Source organism: Phyllopteryx taeniolatus, chromosome 10, assembly GCF_024500385.1.
Source record: "Phyllopteryx taeniolatus isolate TA_2022b chromosome 10, UOR_Ptae_1.2, whole genome shotgun sequence".
Classification (NCBI taxonomy): domain Eukaryota; kingdom Metazoa; phylum Chordata; class Actinopteri; order Syngnathiformes; family Syngnathidae; genus Phyllopteryx; species Phyllopteryx taeniolatus.
Genome location: NC_084511.1, coordinates 24523221 through 24544510, shown reverse-complemented (window position 1 = coordinate 24544510; position 21290 = coordinate 24523221). Strand labels below are relative to the sequence as shown.

Genomic DNA, 21290 nt, shown 5'->3' with positions numbered 1-21290 from the left:
CCTCTGTCTTTCCCGTTAAACTCTACTTTAACACACGCACAGTATACACACACAACTTACCTTTCTTGTCATCTCGAGACCTTTGTGATGCCTTTAGATGTATGGAATCAAACAGGTTAATAGGTCCTATGTCAAAAAGCCTGAGGGGGTGTCCACTTTATATCTCAAGCCCACTTTGTGAGTATATGAACACAAATGGACTAATATTGATGCGCCCAGATGCACGCACGCACGGGGTTAAACATGTATAATGTGTGTGTGGGTTTGCGGTTTGTCACTGTCTGCAGGGGGTTAACAATAATATCCGAAGCGGCGAAGGGTCGACCTGCCGGCTGTTATTATTCTCTTCACATGAATAATGGAAGTTAATATGGATGTGTTAGCTGGGAGCTAATACACACACACGCACGCATGCACACGCCAAATCTTTGCACCTGTCTGACACTGATCCTGTAAAAATACCCGAAGAATACGGAAGGTCCAAAATACTAGCTGGACAGCGACAATTGCTTTCAACACAATAGGGAGGGAGTGTCAGTAATGGGAAGTAACAAAGTATAAATGAAGAGTTCAAAACCATAAGCAGACGTCTTCCTTTTTTTGTTAATTTAGTAATTTTTTTGCTTGTTTCCAGGTTAAAGCTCATAATTGTTATTTTCAGTATTCTAAGATGGTATAAATTAAGCAATGAAGAGGCTAATTGTGCAAAAAAAAAAAAAAAAAAAAAGCTGATTGCACCTACACCTTTTTCATAACCTATAGGTGGCAGTGGCATATTGTAATGAAAGTCTACAGCTTTTTCATAACCTCTAGTTAGCGGCATACATTTATAACATGGGAAAGTGTTTTTAATTTTCACCTATACCTATGAATAATCCGCATCTTGACTTTTGACATTTTTTTCGGGGGAAAAATGCGCATTATACACGATAAATTACGGTATATTGGGAGCGGCTTAACGAGAAGACATGGGAGCAGATGTGCGTGGACGTATTGGCCGACTTTGTGATGATGTAATATATATGGGACGGAGCTGACGCTAGCAGCAGTAAATGCAAATGTTACTCGAAAGATGCTGCGATAGTCAGTTGGTAGGACAACGGGTCTGATGCTGCCTCCCACGGCGGAACATTGCTCGGTCGACTTTGGTGTGAGTGCAGAAGAGCAAATTGAAACACTGCAGTAGATTGCAGGTGAAGCCACTTTGTCTTCTTTCTCCACACATACAGTACGCCAAACAATCCCTGTATGTGTGTGTTTGTGTGTCTGTAGTCAATCAGCCGGTGTCCTTTTCAGGGTTCAGGGTTCAGCCTTTTGTTGCAGATGGCCTTCGTTGTGCTCAAAGGTCAGCAGGTATGAGTCACAATGAGATGAGAGGACGCGGTACACATCTAAGTGTTCAAACAGGGCGCTGTTGGCAATATGGGGTAAACACTAGAGCTCCTGAACATGCATATATCTTATATTATACATCTCTTTTAACGTGGACACCAAATGAATCGCTTTTTTGGGAGCCTCATCATGTCCGCAAAATTGACTTTTTTCGTGTATCCTGGTAAAAATGTGTGTATTTTAGGGGGTCAGGAACGTCTCGAACTCGTAGCTACTTGGACTCTGTAATACTACGACACCTGTCATACACTGTGCGGAGAACGACACAAACCTTTAGTTAGTTTAGTTGTTTAGTTTGACACTGTTTGAAGGTTACTATTAAACTAAACACAGAGAATTATACACATTTTGTATTTAACCAAACACACTTTGCTTAACAAGCACATAGCTTCTTCTCTGCTAGCTTAATGCAAACACATCATGCAAAACGCCATAGACGGGCTAATGAATAGGATCAATGTCACAGTATAAACCTTTAAATAATGACTTCAAACACAAATGTCACAGCAAACGTACAGAAATATGTTATAAGAATCCTCACAGGCAGTTATATTAGAGAACCTCAATCGCTACTCTCTTCTTTAGGTCTTTTCATCAAATCTATGTAGGTTATATGCATGTGAGCAACACACTGCCCCCCACAGGCCAAGGGAACCACAACAGAAACAGCAAATGGAATAGGATTATTTAGTGTATAAGAACAGACAAAACTTGACTTTGTTTATAGGGCACAAAAAATAGCCACAGCAGTAACAAAGTACTGTATGTAGTAAAGTTCAAAAGTGAAACATGTCCAATAAAAGTTAGTTTTTTATTATTTTTGTTTGTATTTTATTTTTTATTTTTCATTTTATTAAAATGAAAGACGTTTTCATCAAAATTGCAAGACATAATGGCATTATCAAGTATAGGTACTCTGTATGCATTCAAATGTAATTGTAATCGTTTGGTTTCGGGAAAAAAAGTCAGATCGGTGCATCTCTACTTATTAGTTTGTTGCTGCTGCTGTTGTTTGAAAGTTGCAGTTTGGAAAATGTCTGCGTCCCCAAAAGAGAGTTTTCTAGGCCTCGGCAATCTCGGATCATCCATCATTCAGAATCGATAGGGTACCCGGCACGGTGCCATGCAATCTGAACATTTGAAGGATATTGGGTTGAAAAGGCGTTGCATTCTTCTCTGCAATAACTATATGAGCACATGTTGAAATCAATAGAGTTCTTGGCATTGCACATTGAAATCAAACAGATAGCAGATCAGATAGCAGCGTACTGTAGCGGCTACAGTACCAGGCATCTGCTAACTTTTAAAATTACTTGAGATTTTGGCAGAGCAAAATATACATCCTGAGAGTTTGAAGGTGTGGTATTAGATGTGATTTACACACGAAAACGGTTTTATGAATCTATTAGTAGTAGTCGTAGTGTCGTAGTAGTGGCTGTGGTAGTAGTATGTTATCATTCGATTATTTTGATTGAAGATAAAGTGCCTTCTGTTATTAGTGTCATTAAAAGAACACACCATCTGATCATTATTTCCTTTGACACTTAATCTACTCTTGAAAATACAAAACATGATGGATTAAAAACAAAGCTTTTAATTATTATACGTGGAAATCCTACGAGCAGCAACTGATGCCTGTTTCTTTCTCGTGATTGTATTTTGTTCCACAGAGGGATGCAAATGTCAGAAAAAACAACAACCATGATAGATATGTACGTATAGTTAGCAAAGCAGATAAACAATCCCTGTGACTGATAATAGAAAGCGACAGACCACGGAATGCATGTTTCTCTGTCCAAATGTCAGGCAGAAGAAGAGAGAAAACCGCCTCACTGTAAATCACTCAAGTAAAAAAACAAATAGAATGAATATGAACTGTATATTCAGGCATTAAAACAACACGATTCAATTCCGTCTTGTCAAACCTCATTCATGCCGCCTGCACTCACGCAAACATGCAGCGCAAGCGCGTAGGGACCGACACATTACAGACGTTGATGCACCGCACATTCGTTTCACTCATCAGCCAAGTGGGAAGTGTCAAAAAAAGAAGCAGTCACAGAGGGAAACATCCAAAACCATGAAAAACGAAACAAAAAACTCAATTTGTTGTACCTAATTCTATCCCAGCTCCGCCATTAACATGCAGTAGGCCAGTTGTAGTAATGGAGGAATACACAACTCAAAATTACATAGTTTTAAGAGCACGACCGCAGCTGAAACAAAGTGCTATACATACAGGTACATAAAAATCAAAGACAATTGAGCACAACATGGATTAAAAAATAACAAAATACAGTAAGACAATTAAAACAAAACCAAATAAGTCACTAAAATAAGTCCTCAAGTCTCATGCTGTGAGGCAGCCAGTGGATGGAGGCCAGAATAAGAGTTTGATGCTCCCTCTTATGTGTTCCAGTTAAGAGGCATGCAGTAGCATTTTGAAGAACCTAGAGACGCTTGAGGGAGGACTGGCTGACTCCAAAGTAAAGCAAAGATTTACTTGGTTGTTTCATTTCACACTTGATTGGTGGGCATCCGCTCCAGAGAATGAACTATTTGTATACAAGCCATGAAACAAAATACATGCCATAATGTATCCCCTTTATTTTACATGCATGATTAAAATGGATTTACTCCAAAATTTATTCAATATTTTTTTCCCCACACAAAATTCTAAAAGTCTCTAAAAGTGAAGCACTGTGAATACTTTCCAGACTCACTCAGTGCAGCCGTAAAATAGTCAGTGCTTCAATATTTCCACATTTTCAACCTTATTTCAAAATGGAATTGTTGTTTTCTACACACAACAAAATGACAATTTTTTTAAAAAAGATTTAAAACAAATGTAAATAAAAGATTATTAATACTGACAACATTGACTGCTTTGTGCTCTGCTTCCCTTCTTATGCAATGCACTAGCCCATCGTCAGACTGTACATGTGCAGACTTGATTCAGGAAGAGTATAGTAAATGGAAAAACAAACTTGTTGGGGAAAATACAGCAGACTTATCACAGTGAAGAGGAGAAGGTGAGAGAAAAATGTTTTATTTATTTATTTTTTTTAAAATCAAAACTACCAAAGGTTTCAACCTTCTCCATGGGGAACTGTGAACGTGCGGAACTGACAGCTCTTGCTTGGATTAGTAGTACTACTGTCAGTGTCCGCTTGGTTTGTGCTCTCATATAGACAGGAGTGTGCCTTTCCAAATCATGTCCAATCAATTCATTTTATGTGAACTACAATTAAGTTGTAAAAACATCTCAAGGATAAGCAGTGGAAACGGTACAGTTCCATTTTAACTTCATGGCAAAGGCTGTGAATTTTTTAAGTCAAGTCTTCTAATGTGTTCTAATTATTGTTTAGGGCTAAAAGCGTTGAATTACCAGATTTTTCTATGGGTACCTGAAGTGTTTTTCCAAGATTTAGAGTCCCATCTGAATCATTGGATTGGAATGGAGTTTATGTGAAGTTTGATTTTTATCCCACGTCACATAACGTGCTAGCATACAGTACGTATACATTTCATACAGATCTGCTTTAAAACCAATAGGTGGAAAATGATGACTTGGAGAGCATTTAGAAGGGACATATAGATATATAGTACCTCAAAATCAATACAACAGCAGCAAATAATAGAGTTCAGGCAACAAATACAATAAAAACAATAAAAATCTTATTATGCACAAATTAAAAAATTTTTTTTTAAATGGGCGGAACATAATAATGCACAAATACCGTAATTTATCGTGTATAATGCGATTTCCCCCCCCCCTAAAATTGGCAAAAGTCAATCGTGCACATTATACATAGGTGTAGGAGAAAATGAAAAAGACTTTCACATTTTATAAATGAATGCTGCCATCTAGCGGTTATGCTGTACACTTTCATTCTGGGATGCCAATGCCGCCCTGTGTGGCCGCACGTCGCACATGCCAGGAACAACCACTGGTTCTTACTTTTTATAGGGGAACCAAATATCTGAGACTGTCAAAAATACATTTCCTGAGGTCTGACTACAGTAGTATGCCAATCAGCTCATTTAATGTATTTCTTTTTCCCTTTTTTTTGTCTCACTGGCGTCACCGTGAAGCATTTAACGGCCGCCCGTTGCTTCATGTCGCATATGTTCTGGCTCATATAGTTACACGTCATAAGTCTGACACGTGGAGCCAGAGTCAATGTGGGATATAAAAATCAGTGAGGGCTTGAAAAAATGGCGGTGGAATGTGTGTTGTGTGTGTTTTAAACCAAGAATATCACACACACATACGCCAGGATCAATTCCAATCGATTCTTTGGTCTTTGAGGCTATTTGCATGTAATCATAAATGTCATACCATCCATCTGTTACTTGGTTCTGTTGGCTTTGTGTCGCCAACTGCTTGTGGTTTTGTTCATCATTGGATCTTATACCCTTTATCTCTCTCTTTTTCTCGCCCCCCCCCCCCCCCCACCCCCCCCCCCACCCCCAAGAGACCTGAGCGAGAACCAGATCCAGGCGGTGCCGAGGAAAGCCTTCAGAGGAATCACCAACGTCAAGAACCTGTAAGCGCAAATATTCCCTACACTTCCCGCCATGTCATTTTTATTATTTCACAAAACCCACCAGTGGACGGGCGCGCCAGGACAAACACTGGCGACTTTATAGCTTGATGTATGCTGACATCAAATGTGACATTCTCAGCGTGTGGAAAATGGGTCGAGTGTGTTTTTAATGCAACGCAAATATTTTCACTCCAACTGAATGGTACATTGATTTTGGGGATTAAATATTTCTATATAGCTTCTATAAACAGCTCTTTATGACAAGAACGATGATGTCGAACATCATAAAGGTACAATGAAACATCTGAGGTTCAACATTATCTGTTTTGGCGCATTTGTTGCCCCCTGGAAAATAATGGAAATGCAAATAATCCATTTTACAGTCAAACCTTTACTACGATAAATCCTTTTCTAACTGTTCATGCAATGTTATAAGTAACATTTTTGCAGGCTGTGTGTAAAATACATTAACCACTGATGTTTGTATAACAAAAAAAGCTATCTTTAAACACCATCTTGACTTAAGTACAAATATTTTGACTTCTTACAGATGTAAATCACGCATCTCATTTTTAAAAACATTCTTAATAGTCAAAACTAAACCAATAAATCTGTGCATTCAGCTACCTAACATTTCCCACAATAAATACCGTACAGTATACCGTATACGAATAACAGATTCTGTGCATTCTCCCAATCATCAGGTAACATCCGTGTGTTGCATATGTGAATGCTTTTCAACACATTTTCCAGCTCTGCATTGTTTTTTGTTCATTATCAACAATATTGGCCATCAACTCTTTCTTAATCACCTTTTTGGTATTCTTCTTGTCTCCTCTTGTGTTCCTCATCTCAAGATATTTTGGTCCTTGCGTTAAAAAAAATAAATAAATAAAATAAATTAAAAAAAAAAAAAAAAAACAATAGCCTCTTGTCTTTTATTCATGACAGTCTAATCACCAATAGCCTGATCGATACGCTGCCCGATCCATGCCACAAATCAATAACAACTGATCGATCACACCTAATGCAGAGAGGGGTATTGGAATATGTGCGCGTGTATGTGTGTCCGCCATAAAAAAAAATAAAAACAAATGATTAAAAATACAACTGACCATTACGCTGAATGTAGTTATAATTAGCTGGCGGCTGTGCTTTTTTTCTATTTATCATTACCATCTTGGGGTAATGGGAGACAATGAAACTCGAAGTGTCTTACTTATGTCAAGTCGACTATAATTTTGTCTCAGTCGCCGTCATTGCAGAAAATCCAGCTTCACAAAGATGTGATTTTGGGAATGCAAGCAAAGAATTGTTTGTTCACATTTTATAAATATATACCGTCATCTAGAGGTTATGAAAAAGGTGTACATTTTCATTCCAATAAGACAGGGGTATTCCAGTAAAATTTTAAAAGGTCCAGATCAAGAACATTTCTTGAAGCAAAGGTCTGGAAGATCATCTAATGTCTATTTATCGTCATTTATATTTAAGTAGCCTGCCTAGTCATCTACATCACGTGTATGTGTAATGTAGTGGATAGACTGCACCATTGTTTTGTTGTTGTTTTTATCGGTATGTTAAACAGTGTGACTGTTAAATTGTTTATTGGTATGTACCAAGATTGTACTACGTATTAGCAACAGTAGTATTAATTAAAATGTTATACCATCATTGAGCATTTATAACTTCTGATAATTGATGAAAAAAAAAAAGATAAGCCAGCACATGGACAGAGAGCAGAATAATTATTTAAAAAAATAAAAATAAAAAATACAGATATGGGTAGCAGCAAATCAATGGTGCACATTATACATGGGTAGAAACGTTATCCAGAACTTTGAGGTCAACTTTGGAGGTGCATATTAAACACGAGAAACTATGGTATTTGCGGTTCGGCATTTGCAAATTTGAGAATATTTATTTATTTTTGAGCCTGTCCCCCGTTATACTGTTAAAGTATTGCTTATTTGTGTGTTTTTGATGCAATGCATTCGCTTAGTCACTGAAACTCCCGCTCTGTTTTTTGTTTGTGCCAGGGCGTCAATTATTTACATATTTTCGCTATTCGCAGTCAGGCTCGGTCCCTATGCCCCTCAAATAGTATTCCGTAATTAAATTTTGGTTCCCGTCATTGCAGAATATCCTGCTTCACAAACATTGGATGTTTGATATGAAGGCAAGGTATTCAGCGTTCCCCCCCCCCCCCCCCCCCCCTTTCCTTCTTTTCTTCATTGCTGTATTTGGCACACCACCAAACAAAAATGTCAGAAAATGTACTGAAATAAAAATAATGTGTGGTGGCAATGGAAGAGCATTTCATTGTTATGCCTGTCAATGTACATTGCTGCTGGCATATATAGATAAAGATACATTATTCGCAGTAAATAATAATTTTCGGATAAAATTATAATGATGATCTCTTACGAAACACTGTCACTGGTCTAGAAAGAGAGCGCACTACCAAGTCTATATAGGCGAGTTTAGATCTTTGCGTTGTTTTAATATTGTTCCCAAAATGTGTTTTTACAAATGAAGTCCTCATTTCATTTGCAATTGAATTTATTTCTGCATATGAAAGAGTAGATTGTCATCCAGCTGTACGCAAATGACACGGTTGATGATGCTGTGATCTTACAAGCCCATGCAAGAAATGTGACCTTGGCTTGTGAGGCAATATATATGCATGTATATAAAATACACAGAATATTGATCAATTTAAACAGGATGAAGGGATGTAAATAAGAATGGATGGTAGTATGCTGGTGAATAAATCATCATTGTATTTGTCAGAGCAAAGACGTAAATGTCATTGTGCGCAGTCTTTTTTTTTTTTTTTTTTTTTTTTTACCTGACGTAAGACACGTCCTCATTAGTTTTATTTGTTCAATGTAGAATTCTATCTTGTGGTGTCATCACAAAAGGACGCGAGCGCTGTGTTAGAGTGACGTTCAAACAGAATGTAGGCGTCCATCTGCTTATTATCAGTATCTTAACTGTGTTCAAATGAAGATTTACGATGGCCTATAAAGCATCAGCTCTCTTAGGATTATTAAGATGTATAAAAGCTCCATCGCGACGACATGGAGGAGTTCATGTGCATCCCCGCCGCATGTGCCGTCTTTCCCCAAGACTGCTATAAATTCTTGACTTGGGGGGGGGGGGACTTTTCCAAGTACCCCTAAAAGTCTTCACAGCGTATTACTTCAAATGCAAACTGACTGTAAGACTGCATGTCACCTTTGTATTATTGAACATCCATTTTGCATCTCAGCAATGTAAAGGTGCCAATCAAGTATGTGCATCACCCCTATTGATGCTTTAAGAGTCTCGCTGCCCATTAAAATGACTTGATCTGTAAAAAAAAATCTTATGTCCCTTTTGTACATTTCTTTCTTTTTCTATCATCTTGCATCTCATTCTGCCATCCCTTCACGCCCCTTAAATTCTGCTTCGTTAGGATTCTCCCTCCATCCCGCCATCCCTCGATTAGACAAGGTGACTCCGGCCATAAAAAAGGCTCCAGTCCTCCATTACACCAGCGAATGGGGAGGAGTGGAAGGAGAAAAAAAAACATCCATGACATTCTGTCCCTGGTGGACACTGCATTGATTTTCTCCCGTGTCTCTTTCTCACTTTGTTTCTGGCTGTGGGTTGCGCTGGCCGCCACTTCTTTCCCGTTAATACGTATACTCTCGCTCTCTCTCTCGTTTTGCCTCCATCCTGCTGCCCAATGGCTATGTTCCCATTTGATTCTGTTTACTGCTCTTCGACCCTTTTGACCCGTCTCAAATCGACTGCTTTGTTGTGGAGCTGCCAACGACCTGGCAGATATGTTTGTGAAACTAAGGAGATGTGTGACGTGCAGCAATTTAGATCAAGGGTTTCAAAATAGTATTTTTTTTTTAATCACAATTTTTTAGTCGGTGCTCTAGACGTGGCTAATCTCAAACTGTTTTTTTCATCGGCACTCTAGATGTGACTGATCTCAAACGCTGTTCTATTCGGCGCTCTAAACTTGGCTAATCTCAAACAGTTTTCTATTCATCACTCTTAATGTGACTGATCTCAGGACAAGATTTCACTGATTATCTTCCATCTATCTTTTCAATGCTTTGCCGCCCTCACATTCACACCTACGGGCAATTAAAAGTCTTCAATCAACCTACCACACATGTTTTTGGGATATGGGAGGAAACCGGAGTGCATGGAGAAAACCCACCCAGGCACAGGGAGAACATGGAAACTCCATACAAGTGGGGCCGGGATTTGAACCCCGCTCCCCAGACTGTGAGGTGGATGTGCTAATCAGTCACTCACCGTGCCGGCTTGTTCGGGGCTAATTAACATAATTTGTTACAACTTCAATGTCTTGAATTGAAGCGAAAACGTGCCAAATACTCAGTCATGACTGTATGTTTTTATAAAATACAGTATTATGGTCTGTGGTCTCCCTTATTAAAAAAAATAAATAATTAAAATTACAAACAGTTTTGTTTTTATTTTATTTTTATTTATTTTTTGTGGCGAGGAGTGGGACTGGAACGGATTATTGGCATTTCCATTCATTTCAATGGGGTAAGATGATTTGAGGTAGGGGTGCTTTGCGAACTCGTAACCCAAGACATCTGTGTATTTATGTAAAAATAGCTTGATGATGATGATTTATTATTATTATTATTGAATTTTAGACTAGAATACCGTGTATGATGCTCCTTGTGTAGGTGACCGAGATGAACCAAAGGTATTTGACAACAGCAGCCACTCCAATCGAGAGGCATACAGTCATGGGCACATCGGATAAGCTGCCAGTGTTTCATATACCTCACATTACACATCAGTACACACACACACACACACACACACACACACACACACGCTATCTTGTGCACCATCTTGCTGTCATAGCGTTCCTTGTTTTCCATTTGCCTGCCTCTTCTTCCTGATGTGTAATTTTTTGTTGTTGTTGTCATTGGATCACATTTAATTCATTCCCCCCTGCGCTGTGTTCACCCATGCTCGACATTACAGTACAAGCGCACCATTTGGCTGCATAACCACAACACAATATGGCATTTCTTCAAACAATACAACTGTCGGCTGTTCTTATTTACTTTTCTCCTCCTTCACATTACCGTGGGCTATCTCTTCCTGCACACTTCACGCTCCCCTACCCACAATGCAGTGCAGGACGGCCGTTTGTTTGACTTATGAACACGGCGCCTTAGAGGGGAATGCGCACACAAACGCACAACTTTCTCACCTGGGCTGTTGTATAGTGCTCCTTTTGTTGTTTTTGCAAAATGTCAAGGGGAAAATATGGGATATTTTGTACAAAACAACATAAAATATACATAATTAGCACTAAATTTGAAATCCAATGCCCATGAAATGCCAAGTTTGTCATTTTGAGGAAAAATGCATCCCCAACATTTTTCATGAAGTGCTCCTTTTGTTGTTCAAAAGCAACACTTTACTGTGCTTTCTCCCCCACAAAAATAAGTGAGAATGTTCCAATGTACATGTATGTTCTAGCCACTGCTCTAGACATACTATAGCTAGTCTGAAGCCATTTTCTATTCGGAATTGTGTTCAGTTTTAGGAGTCCCACTGTGCTCGATGGGACGTTTCATTTTGCGAGTTTCCACAACTTCTGTAGTTTGGCGACAATGCCCGAGTGAAACGTGAGTTTGACTGTCTCGCTCCACTGTTCATTCTCTTCGTTTTGAGTTGTAAAAAGATACCGCCATCCAGAATCACTTCACATGTTCCTCGTTGTGTGTAACACTAGAAAAAGCAGTCCCATTATTTGCAAGCCAATAGCTCCTGTGACCGCATTAAAGCCCCAAGCAGTTAAAATCACAGCCCAAAAAAAAAAAAGTCTTATCAAGGCTTATAGCCGTTTGGTCGTGCTTCTTGCAGTGTGGTACTGACGCACTTTGCATTGGCCTCCGCTTTAAACCCATCCGCTGTTCGCGCGGGTGCACAGCGATGATTTTATTGCAGATGAGGCTCGTTTGGCCTGAGAGGCAAGTGCTGACTTAGCAGGTGGCGGGGGAGGGGACCGGCCCGCAGAGCTCCGACGCAACAATGTCTGCATTAGCTGGAAGTTCATGGAGTCTGAAATGTGAAATGAGCGGATGACAATGACATTTTAAATATCACTTTCCTGGAGAAAAGTCTTGTGCATGATTTTAAAAAAATATATGTGAAATGGACAAGCAGACGTCTTTTTAAAAAAAAAATAATAATAATTGAACTTTTATTTAGGGTCTTCTTAGTTAATATAAATTAGGCAATTAAGAGGCTAATTAGGAAAAAAAATCAGTTGATTGGAAAATGTTTTTCAAAGAGGTCATTGATGTCATTTCATTGAAAAACCAGACAACTCAAAGATATTATTTTTATTCAAAAACGGACGTCAACTTTTACGCTTGAACTCGTCACATGGATCTTTCAGTGCACCTTCCCTGCTACTGGATGAGTTATCCACGAACTTTTATGATGGGAAAATTAAAACAATGGAAGCTGATACTGAAGGTTGTTCTGTTTTGGTAAAACTGCTCCAATGTCAACGACATAACTCTTAATTCACCAGATCGTACGATTTATCAGAGATGGGGACGAGTCGACTCCAGCCACCCACCGTTTGGATGACTTGACAAAAAAATAAAAATAAAGAACAAAAAGACTTGAGACTCGGGAGTTAAAGACTCAGGACTTGAGTTGAGGCAAGATGTGTTGCACATACATAAAGGTTAGATGAATATGATTATTTTAGCTAACTGGGCTTCTCTCTTTATGAAGACCAAATACTGCAACTACAGGAAACTGCGTTGTTATTATTATATATGATTTATCACTAGACTGGACTTGAGGTAACCTGTGTCTTGACTTGTGCGAGACAAAATGACTTGGGATTTGCAGAAGACTTGAAAGTTAAGACTTGAGATTTACTTGAGACTCGATCCCATAGCTGGGATTTACACTGAAGAGCTAATCGGATTTTACATTCTTTGAATTACATGTACAGTTTTTTTTATTTTATTTGACCACATATAAATGAGAAAAAGGGCACCCCACATATGAAGTTCTTAAATGATTTTTTTCAGTCTCACCATTTTGAACAAGAACGAGGAATTTCAAACCGAATTCGCTTTTTCATACTGAAAGTTTAACGGTCCCAGCAATTTTGTGTGAACATGTTCTCGATGAGCACATTTCAATGACGTCAGGCTTGCATTGGGTAGGTCGCAACTGTTCACTTTCACTGCAATCCCGTTGGCAGGTATCATATTTCAATTACATTTATATTTCCCCCCCCCCCCCCCCCCCCCCCCCCCCCTCCCATACTCTGGGCTCTGCTCCCACATGAAGAAGCAACTTGCTTGCCTGTTCCGAGGATCAATGGATTAATGCTCTTTCTTTGGCTTTTGTAGCACTTTGGATTTGGACACTCGAACTATCCATGTATCCATTTTCTATACCGCCTCCCCTCATTAGGGTCCCTGGTGAGCCAGCTGATTTTGGGGAACGATCTTCGCAACCCTTCACATTCACACCTACAGTATGGGCAATTCAGTCTTCAATGGACTTAACATGATGTGCAAACCACTCGACCGATGTGCTGCCCAACAATTGAAATCCTGTGATGGAATTTCAGTCTAACGATTGCCAAGTAAACAAAGTCAATTTCCTACTAATTAATAGAATTTAATTAATAGCGTGAATCATAAATCATACTTTATTATAATCAAAGTGGGCTCCCTGAATAACTATAACAACTTCCATTTTTGCTCTGCATTAAAGTTGCTCCCATTTATCATAGATGGGCAATGCAAACAGTCCTAAATCAGTCTGCGGCGGTTGCAGATGGAGTAGCAAGATTCTGCGGACGTGTGTGTGTGTTAGTGTGTGTGTATGCCAGATGGTAGCTAAGGGAAGGACTGAATCAGTCTGCCAATAGCCTTCGTCATAGACATGATTAAAGACACTAATTATATGGAAAGATATTAAATTTTGGTCCCCCGGTCTTTGCTCTGTGACAAACATGCAACACACACACACACACGCACACGCACAGTCCTCCACAAAGAAGCATCTCATTGCGAACTGATAGCAATCATGTCGCTACTAATCAGGGTGCTTGCTGAACAAAGTTGTCAGAGGAATTCAATCATATCGCAGATGATGAAAGCTTTTTCCATCAGTGAGGATGCAGGAGGAGGAACGTGGCCTCTGACGCGAATCTTCAACTTGCTCGTCGTTTCCCGGAGAAAATGCCGACGTGAGGTTTCTGGAGAGCCGTGTGATCCCACGCGTCGGCGACATGAGGAAGACGCTCTGCCGCTGTCCTGATAAGATTTTGTTAGTCCTCCTGTTTCTCCGTAGGTGATCCGCATCTTGAGAGGATCATGAGGAGAGCTTTGTCCTCATCACCCCCAAAACGTAACCCGACTTGCAAGCGCATACTGTAGATACTCTAGATTGGACCAAAAGATCCAGTGGATGAAAAGTACGGGCAGCGCACTCTTCCCTAACTTCTAGTTCAAGTTTTCCCCGTCAACATAATTGCCCTAGAGTAAATCAATGTGACTTCAACTCTCTACAGCCATTAAACTTTTTATCTTATCCATATCCAGGGTTAGGTTGTCAAGCATGGCAGATTGAGCGATGATGAGACCAGACTTGGCAGGGAGAGTTATGACTGGTGATGAGTCACGAATCTTCGGGTACGACCCAAAGACCGAACGCCAGAGCCTTCGGTGGAAGAGTCGGACGTAGCCAAAGCAAGACAATAGAAATCCGAAGTTGAAGTCGTGTCGATCGCATTCTTCGACGTAACACGCATCGTCCAATGCGAGCTCTTGCCACAGGGACATACAATCATCCAGCACGTCGGCAAAGAGTTCCTGCGAGAGTTTTTGCCAGGACAACTCATGGCTGCTTCACCATGACAACGAGCTGCTCACAAAGACCCGCGCATCGGACAATTCCTGGCCGAGAAGAAAATCACTGTGCTGGAGCAACCTCCCTACTCGCCCCATCGGGCTCTATGGGATTTTTTTGCAAGGCACTTTACACATTGAGAGAATCAGCAACCACAGTCATCATACATTTACTGTATGCATGTAAAAAAAAAAATACTGAACAGTACAATGCATTAAATTATACTGTACTAGTAGTCACGTGACGTGCAATAATACACAACACTGTTTTACGTGACACTACCCCACACGATGCATTACACGTACACATTCGGTGCTAACGCTGCAGGGATGCAAATGTTGCAAGTCCAATCTTAGCCTGAAGGCACCAATTTGTATTCTTTTAAGTTTCCATCTGGGTCCAAAGTGAATCGGCAAGTGTTAACCGCCAGCAGCTGGCGAGTGGATGGACGGACTGTATGTGAAAAATGTACTTTGCTGTAAATCAAATCTTTTTATGGCCCTGATGCGCACGCTAAAAGTTGAGCGTGTACCTCCACCAAAGCCATTGAAAACACAATGTTGTTGTTTTTTTTAAATATGTTCAGCAGATGCTTGGCACATGCGGCAAACATTCTTCAAGGTTTGCATTTGTATAATCCTACTAATGGACAACCAAGCCAAGTAGTAGTATTTTTATATCTATATAATGTACAGAGATTAGTTCATTTGATGTGGTGTTTTGCCGTTAGTACAGCTTTAAATTGATTTGCAAAGCATATAACTCTTTGAATTCACATCCCATCTTCACACCAACATGTATATTGTCTTTGTTCAGCTTGCAAATTTTAATGTTCAGTTTTTCATTTTCTACTGTAGTCCTCCCCCAAACTAAAAGAGGGAAAAATATTCTATTGTTTTTGTGTTACAGATAAACTAAAAATGTAAAACTCATAACATCTTAAATGTTTTGTTGGACGGCAACAACAACAAAAATGTACAAACACAAAAGAAATATTTAATAAAAAAGATAGGGTTTCAAAAATTCTAAAGTTCAAAAATAAGTAAATAAAATCTAATGAAAATATCTGAGAAACATATTTGTTGGTGTCATACCAAAGTGCTATAATCCCGGCAAATTTTCCTAGATTATTAAAGACTATTTGGGCCAATCACAAACCTGAAGAAAGTCTTCCACGCAAAAGGCACGAAAACAAATAAAATAAAATAAACACAATCTAGTACATGTGCATAATAGCATGATAGCCTGTTGACCCAATGACACGTGCACAATTTAGACAGTATCACCTCATATGAAAAAAAACAGTTTAATGTTCCATTAAAAACAGTCCATAATTATAAACATGAAACTTTTCAATAGTTGATGTTCTAACTATGAGTCTAACCTTTTTAAAATCTCACACAATCTAACCAATTGCGCCACAAAGTGGCGCTTCAAGGTCATTTTTGGAAAAATGTCATGTTTAAGACCACGGCAAAATGGCACATAACCAGAGAGAGCCAATCAAAAGTATTATTTCAGTGTATGTGTGTGTGTATATATATATATATATATATAATATACTTTTTTGTTGTTGATTGTGACTTTTTTTTTTAATTTGGCACAATAAACGTTGTAAAACATTGATGTAATTTACCCTTTAATAGAAGAAAAACAAACCAAAAATATATTAGCAATCCTACATAAGATGCTCAAAGAAGACCAATCTTCAAAAATTAAATGATAATCCCCAGATGACCGCTTTTGTTAGCCTGACTTGTCCCAAATATCATAAAATACCCTCCATCCTGTGTGAAAAGCCAGTCCACCTGTTGCCCTGACGACCTGCCGATAAGGCGAGAGCTTCTTTTGTCGCACACTTGCTCCAGAGAGTGGGAGGAGGAAAAAGGTGAAGGTGAAGAGCAGGCAAATGGACAAGAAGAGCTGACTAAACTTAAAAAGAGAGTGGATGTGAGTGGTTATTTTAGTATTTTGATTTGTGCCCATCTGCTTGCCACATACAAGCAACTTCAGTTCAAATAGGAAGATAATGCTAAATAGAGTGGTGGGAGGGGAAAATGTACAAATACTTTTAGTGTACTAAAGTATAAGTAAATTGTTCAGGTTATTTTTCTGATTACTTTTACTCCCTATATGTAAAAACTGGTATCTGCAGTTTTTATTTATTTATTTTTTTTTTAGACTCGTTACTTTTTTCAATCTCAGTGAATGACAACACGATGTAAGAAAGGCATAAATAGAAGAGGGGTAAAGTCATCATTTCAATGAAATGCTACTACTTCGACCTTCCACGAGGATTTTTCTTATGCCTCGGCATGACTACATATTCGAGCTGTGGAAATATGTTGGCTTAAAGCCTGCGGTGACTGGAATATATATCCCACCGGGTCCTCGCAGGACTTTTCCACGCCGTGACAACGAGGCGCTCTAAAGCAGCCGCACCAGCAAGTAGCCCTAGTCCACGCTGGTTGTCAAGTTAAACTTTTTTTTTTTTTTTTCCCCCGGCGATTGGCTGGCGACCAGTTGAGGGGGTACCCCGCCTCTCGCCCGAAGACGACCCTAGTGAGGATAAAGCGGAACAGAAAATGGATGGATTTTCTGTACTTCTACATAAGTACACAGTGTGAATGCTTTTACCACCTGTGGTTCAATGGAAGGAGTATAGTGGAGTTTTTGGGGGGTTGTTGGGTTCGTGGATGGAGTGATGGATGCAGAAGGAAAGAAAGCGGGGTTGGGGGCGGTCTGGACCGACAGCGTCTAACACGAGCAAATTAAAATAAAAGCCAAGGATGGATGACAGCGGGCACGCGGGGTGAAGATGGCGTTGTCGGGAGGTGGGAGGGAGTTTAGCCAATGAGGCGTGGACAGGGGCTAGTGGAGCTGTGTTTTTTTTTTGGGGGGGGGGGGGGGGGGGGTTGGGGGAGTCGTGACTGCCGGTTGATTTACGGCGGCTTTGCTTTTAATGAAATTGTTTCAGTGACAGAGCCGGTAAAAGGCCCTTAATGGATTGGCCGGCCTAATGTAATGAAATTACTCCCTCTTTCACTACGCAGAGGAAAGAGAAAGAAAGAGAAAGAATAAAAGATGACATTGTCAGGAGGAGGAGTAAAATGCAATTAATATTTACAGAAGAGACAAGAAGGGAGGGCACTTCCTCTCCTCTCGCTCTTTCTCTCTATGGGCGTCTCCCTCTCTCTCACCCCTCTGGCGGGCGAGTGAGCTGGCAGGTGATAGGCTGCCGCCACGCCGGCCGTTTGGCCACTTCTATTCCTCCTTGCCGGCTCTCCTTTTTCCTCTCCTCCTCTTCCTCGGGGCGGCTCACACATCACAGCGCTGAGGTGAGAGCGGCCATCCCCTCCACCGTGTGTGTGTGTGTGTGTGTGTGTGTGTGTGTGTGTGTGTGTGTAGGGTCTCCTACTTTGGGCTCACTACTGAGGTATCACCTCCCCCGCCTCTCCTCCTCCTCCTCACACACTCATTCACGTCTTTTTTTTTTTTTTTTTTTGTGTAAGTCCCTCCTCCCCCTTCAGCTGATCGGACCTTGACTCTCTCTCGCGCGTGTGTGTGTGTGTGTGTGTGTGTGTGTGTGTGTGTGTGTGTGTGTAGGCAACTGGACAGCAACCACATCAGCTGCATTGAAGATGGAGCTTTCCGAGCCCTACGCGATCTGGAGATTCTGTAAGTGGAGAAGAAAAAAAATTTTTTTAAATCTTCCTCCTCCTTCTCCATCCTTTCATCTAACAGGTCTCATCCTTCATCCTGTCTTCATTTTTTTTTTTTTCATCCCCTCTTCTTCCTCACTTTAATGAGTGTCTCGGTGTACTAGCCGGTAAATGTTGCATGCCAAAGTGTCTTTTTCTTGCAAAATGTGCATGGAAAGGAGAGTGTCCTTGATCCACATCACACACACACACATACACGCAGAAACACACTCTTAAATATTCCTGCATGCTGTTGCTACTACTAAAAATGTGCTCATTAGGCACTCAAGATGCTGGATTATGCGTCTATCTTTTATTGTGTCGCATTTTTATGTTCCTGGTGACATTTTAAGAGAAAGTTGTTGCTCTTGTGTGTGCGTGTTGCACAACTGTGGGCTCATTTGTCTGCAGGGGTTGTTGGCAGTGTGTTGCCGTGTACGAGGAAAAGTTCTAGCGCGAGCGTGCTGCTGCTGATAAAACTTGTAAATTAGAGAAGGCGAGGATGCAGAGGAGGAGAGGATGTCAGGGCATGAGTGGGAGGGGAAAAAACAAAAAACAAAAAAACTCTCCAAATTGGCCACTCTGAAAACACATGGTTGTATTCTAGTGGTTGGTATGAATATCCTCAAGGTCACTATGCCATACTAGTGGATTACTAGTGCACTTTTACAATGAATTCAAGTTGGAAGTAATTGATTTGAATGTTTTCCATCCGGCAGAATCAGGTGCTTTCCACTTCCAGATTTAAATTGCCACAAACCCCAAGAAGACCAATGGCTAATAGGAAAATAGTAATTGGTATCAAGGAAGTATGGTGACATGATACATCTTGACTGTTCTAAAATATTCAGGGCAGAGCTAAGTTTAGCCTGGGTTGTTAATGGAAGTTACAGAGAGTCTTTTGCTGTGGTAAGTAGCTATTAAAAAGCTCAAGCTAACTAACGACAGCAGAGTCTTTATTGCTTGACAATTGCTATTTTTATGAGTTGTAAAGGTGACATGCATTTCCCCCCCCCCCCCCCCCCCCCTAAATCTATCAGCCATTTATTTTTAAGGTTACTGCTGTAAGATGAGTTTTAAATAATAATTGTGATCTTATTTTGTGGTGTATTTATGGTTAAAACTCGCAATGAAGGCAAAATAAAGGCAAAAAATATTCAGGCCAAGTGTCAGTTAAAATCATTTTTTTCCTGCTATTAGTTCGCTGTGTCATTGTTACATTTGAGGTCACATGATTGGAAATAAACATGCTAACATTAGCTGTCCTTGTTGTTTAAGGGTTTTATTCCACAGTCTCCACTTTGCTGCTGCGGTCCATTTTTTGTCTCGCTAGCTCTCAGTCTCCACCCAAATAAAAATTGTCTTTAACTAAATACTGGAATAGCCTTCACTGACTGTTGCGTTAAATGTGACGCATTTTTCATAGTTTCCTGTGCAAAAATAAACTTCCCCAAAATAAGCTGAGACGAGGTGGTACTTTGCAGTGGAAAAGCAGCATTCGTTAAACCGACAATTGGGAATAACTATTGCTGAAGATCCTTGGCTCCCCCTGCAGTCCTGGAATGAAATTGTCTTCCGTGGAAGCAAAATCTAAAGTCAAATGGGCAATTATGCTAATTGTTTTAAGTGGCAAAGACAAGCCCATAGATGGTAAGACCTAACAGAATGTTATAACATCGTCTTGAAATTAAAAGCATTTTTTGGTAGTCTGCCACACATTAGTGCAATTGGCACGTGTGCTGACTCATCCGTCGATATTTTAGACTGCTAAATTTGTTGTCTCGTTGCTATGGTAACGACAGAAATGTTCCACATTGCTGTTTTGCATGAATATGCTGTCCGATTAAAAGCAAATTTTGTGTATTAAAAAAAATGGCACGAATTCATTTAAATATTGTAATTTTTACATAATGCTAAACAATCATTAAATTAAAACAAATGGAGAGGGGGAGAGCGACACAGTGATCCAGTGTTTCGGAAAATTTGAAATATGGAGAGACCATTTCAAAAATATATATTTTGTTTTTATAAGTCAAGCCTTAAAATTCCCTCCCACATGCTCCAAACATATTAAAACACCCTTTTAAAGACATTTTAAAGTAATTTTAATCCAAAAAATTGATAAGAAATCAGTGATATAGCCAGGTTGCCACAGTGAAGATATGTGCTATTTCCCCATGTGTTTGAATTAAATTAAGATGTGACAATTTGTAAGATATTATGTTAATTTCATTCATAAAAATAATTGTTTAATTAATTATAGCTGTAGTTGGACATTAAATCCAATATACTGTAATTAAAAGTTAAATACAATTGAGCTGTACTTGAAAGGTGAAAAGTAAAAAAATGTATAGTAGTGGATTGGAAAAAGAAATTAAAAAGGGTGTATGCAAAGCTTCAAGCTTCATGATAATATGCCTGATTGTGTTTTAATTTTAAATGTATGTTTGATTTGTATTGAATTGGCATACCACTAGAGGGAGGCGACGTACCACAAGTGATACTCATACCACACTTTGTCACAGCTGACTTAAAAAACAAAGTATCTTGACAACATTCAATCTTTCAATTTCAAACACAAAACAATGTTTTTCTCGTGATTGTGTACATTTGTTGCGATGGCTCCACATGAGTTATTTATGCGGCACACGGCGGTGCGTCGTTAATCGGTGTCATCCATCCCTTGCTGCTGTGGCGC

At 39.7% G+C, this 21290-nt stretch overlaps 1 protein-coding gene across 3 annotated transcripts in view; it reads left to right on the top strand.

The window, feature by feature from the left end:
* The window catches only part of slit3 (slit homolog 3 (Drosophila)), a 235356-nt gene that overhangs the window by 110734 nt on the left and 103332 nt on the right, over positions 1-21290 (top strand). For 2 of the 3 annotated variants that reach the window (XM_061787697.1, XM_061787695.1), the window contains exons 5-6: positions 5871-5942; positions 18498-18569. In XM_061787697.1, coding sequence (XP_061643681.1) covers positions 5871-5942; positions 18498-18569 — 144 coding nt within the window. The remainder of the gene's footprint in view (positions 1-5870; positions 5943-18497; positions 18570-21290) is intronic. The other variant, XM_061787696.1, reaches the window with a different exon arrangement.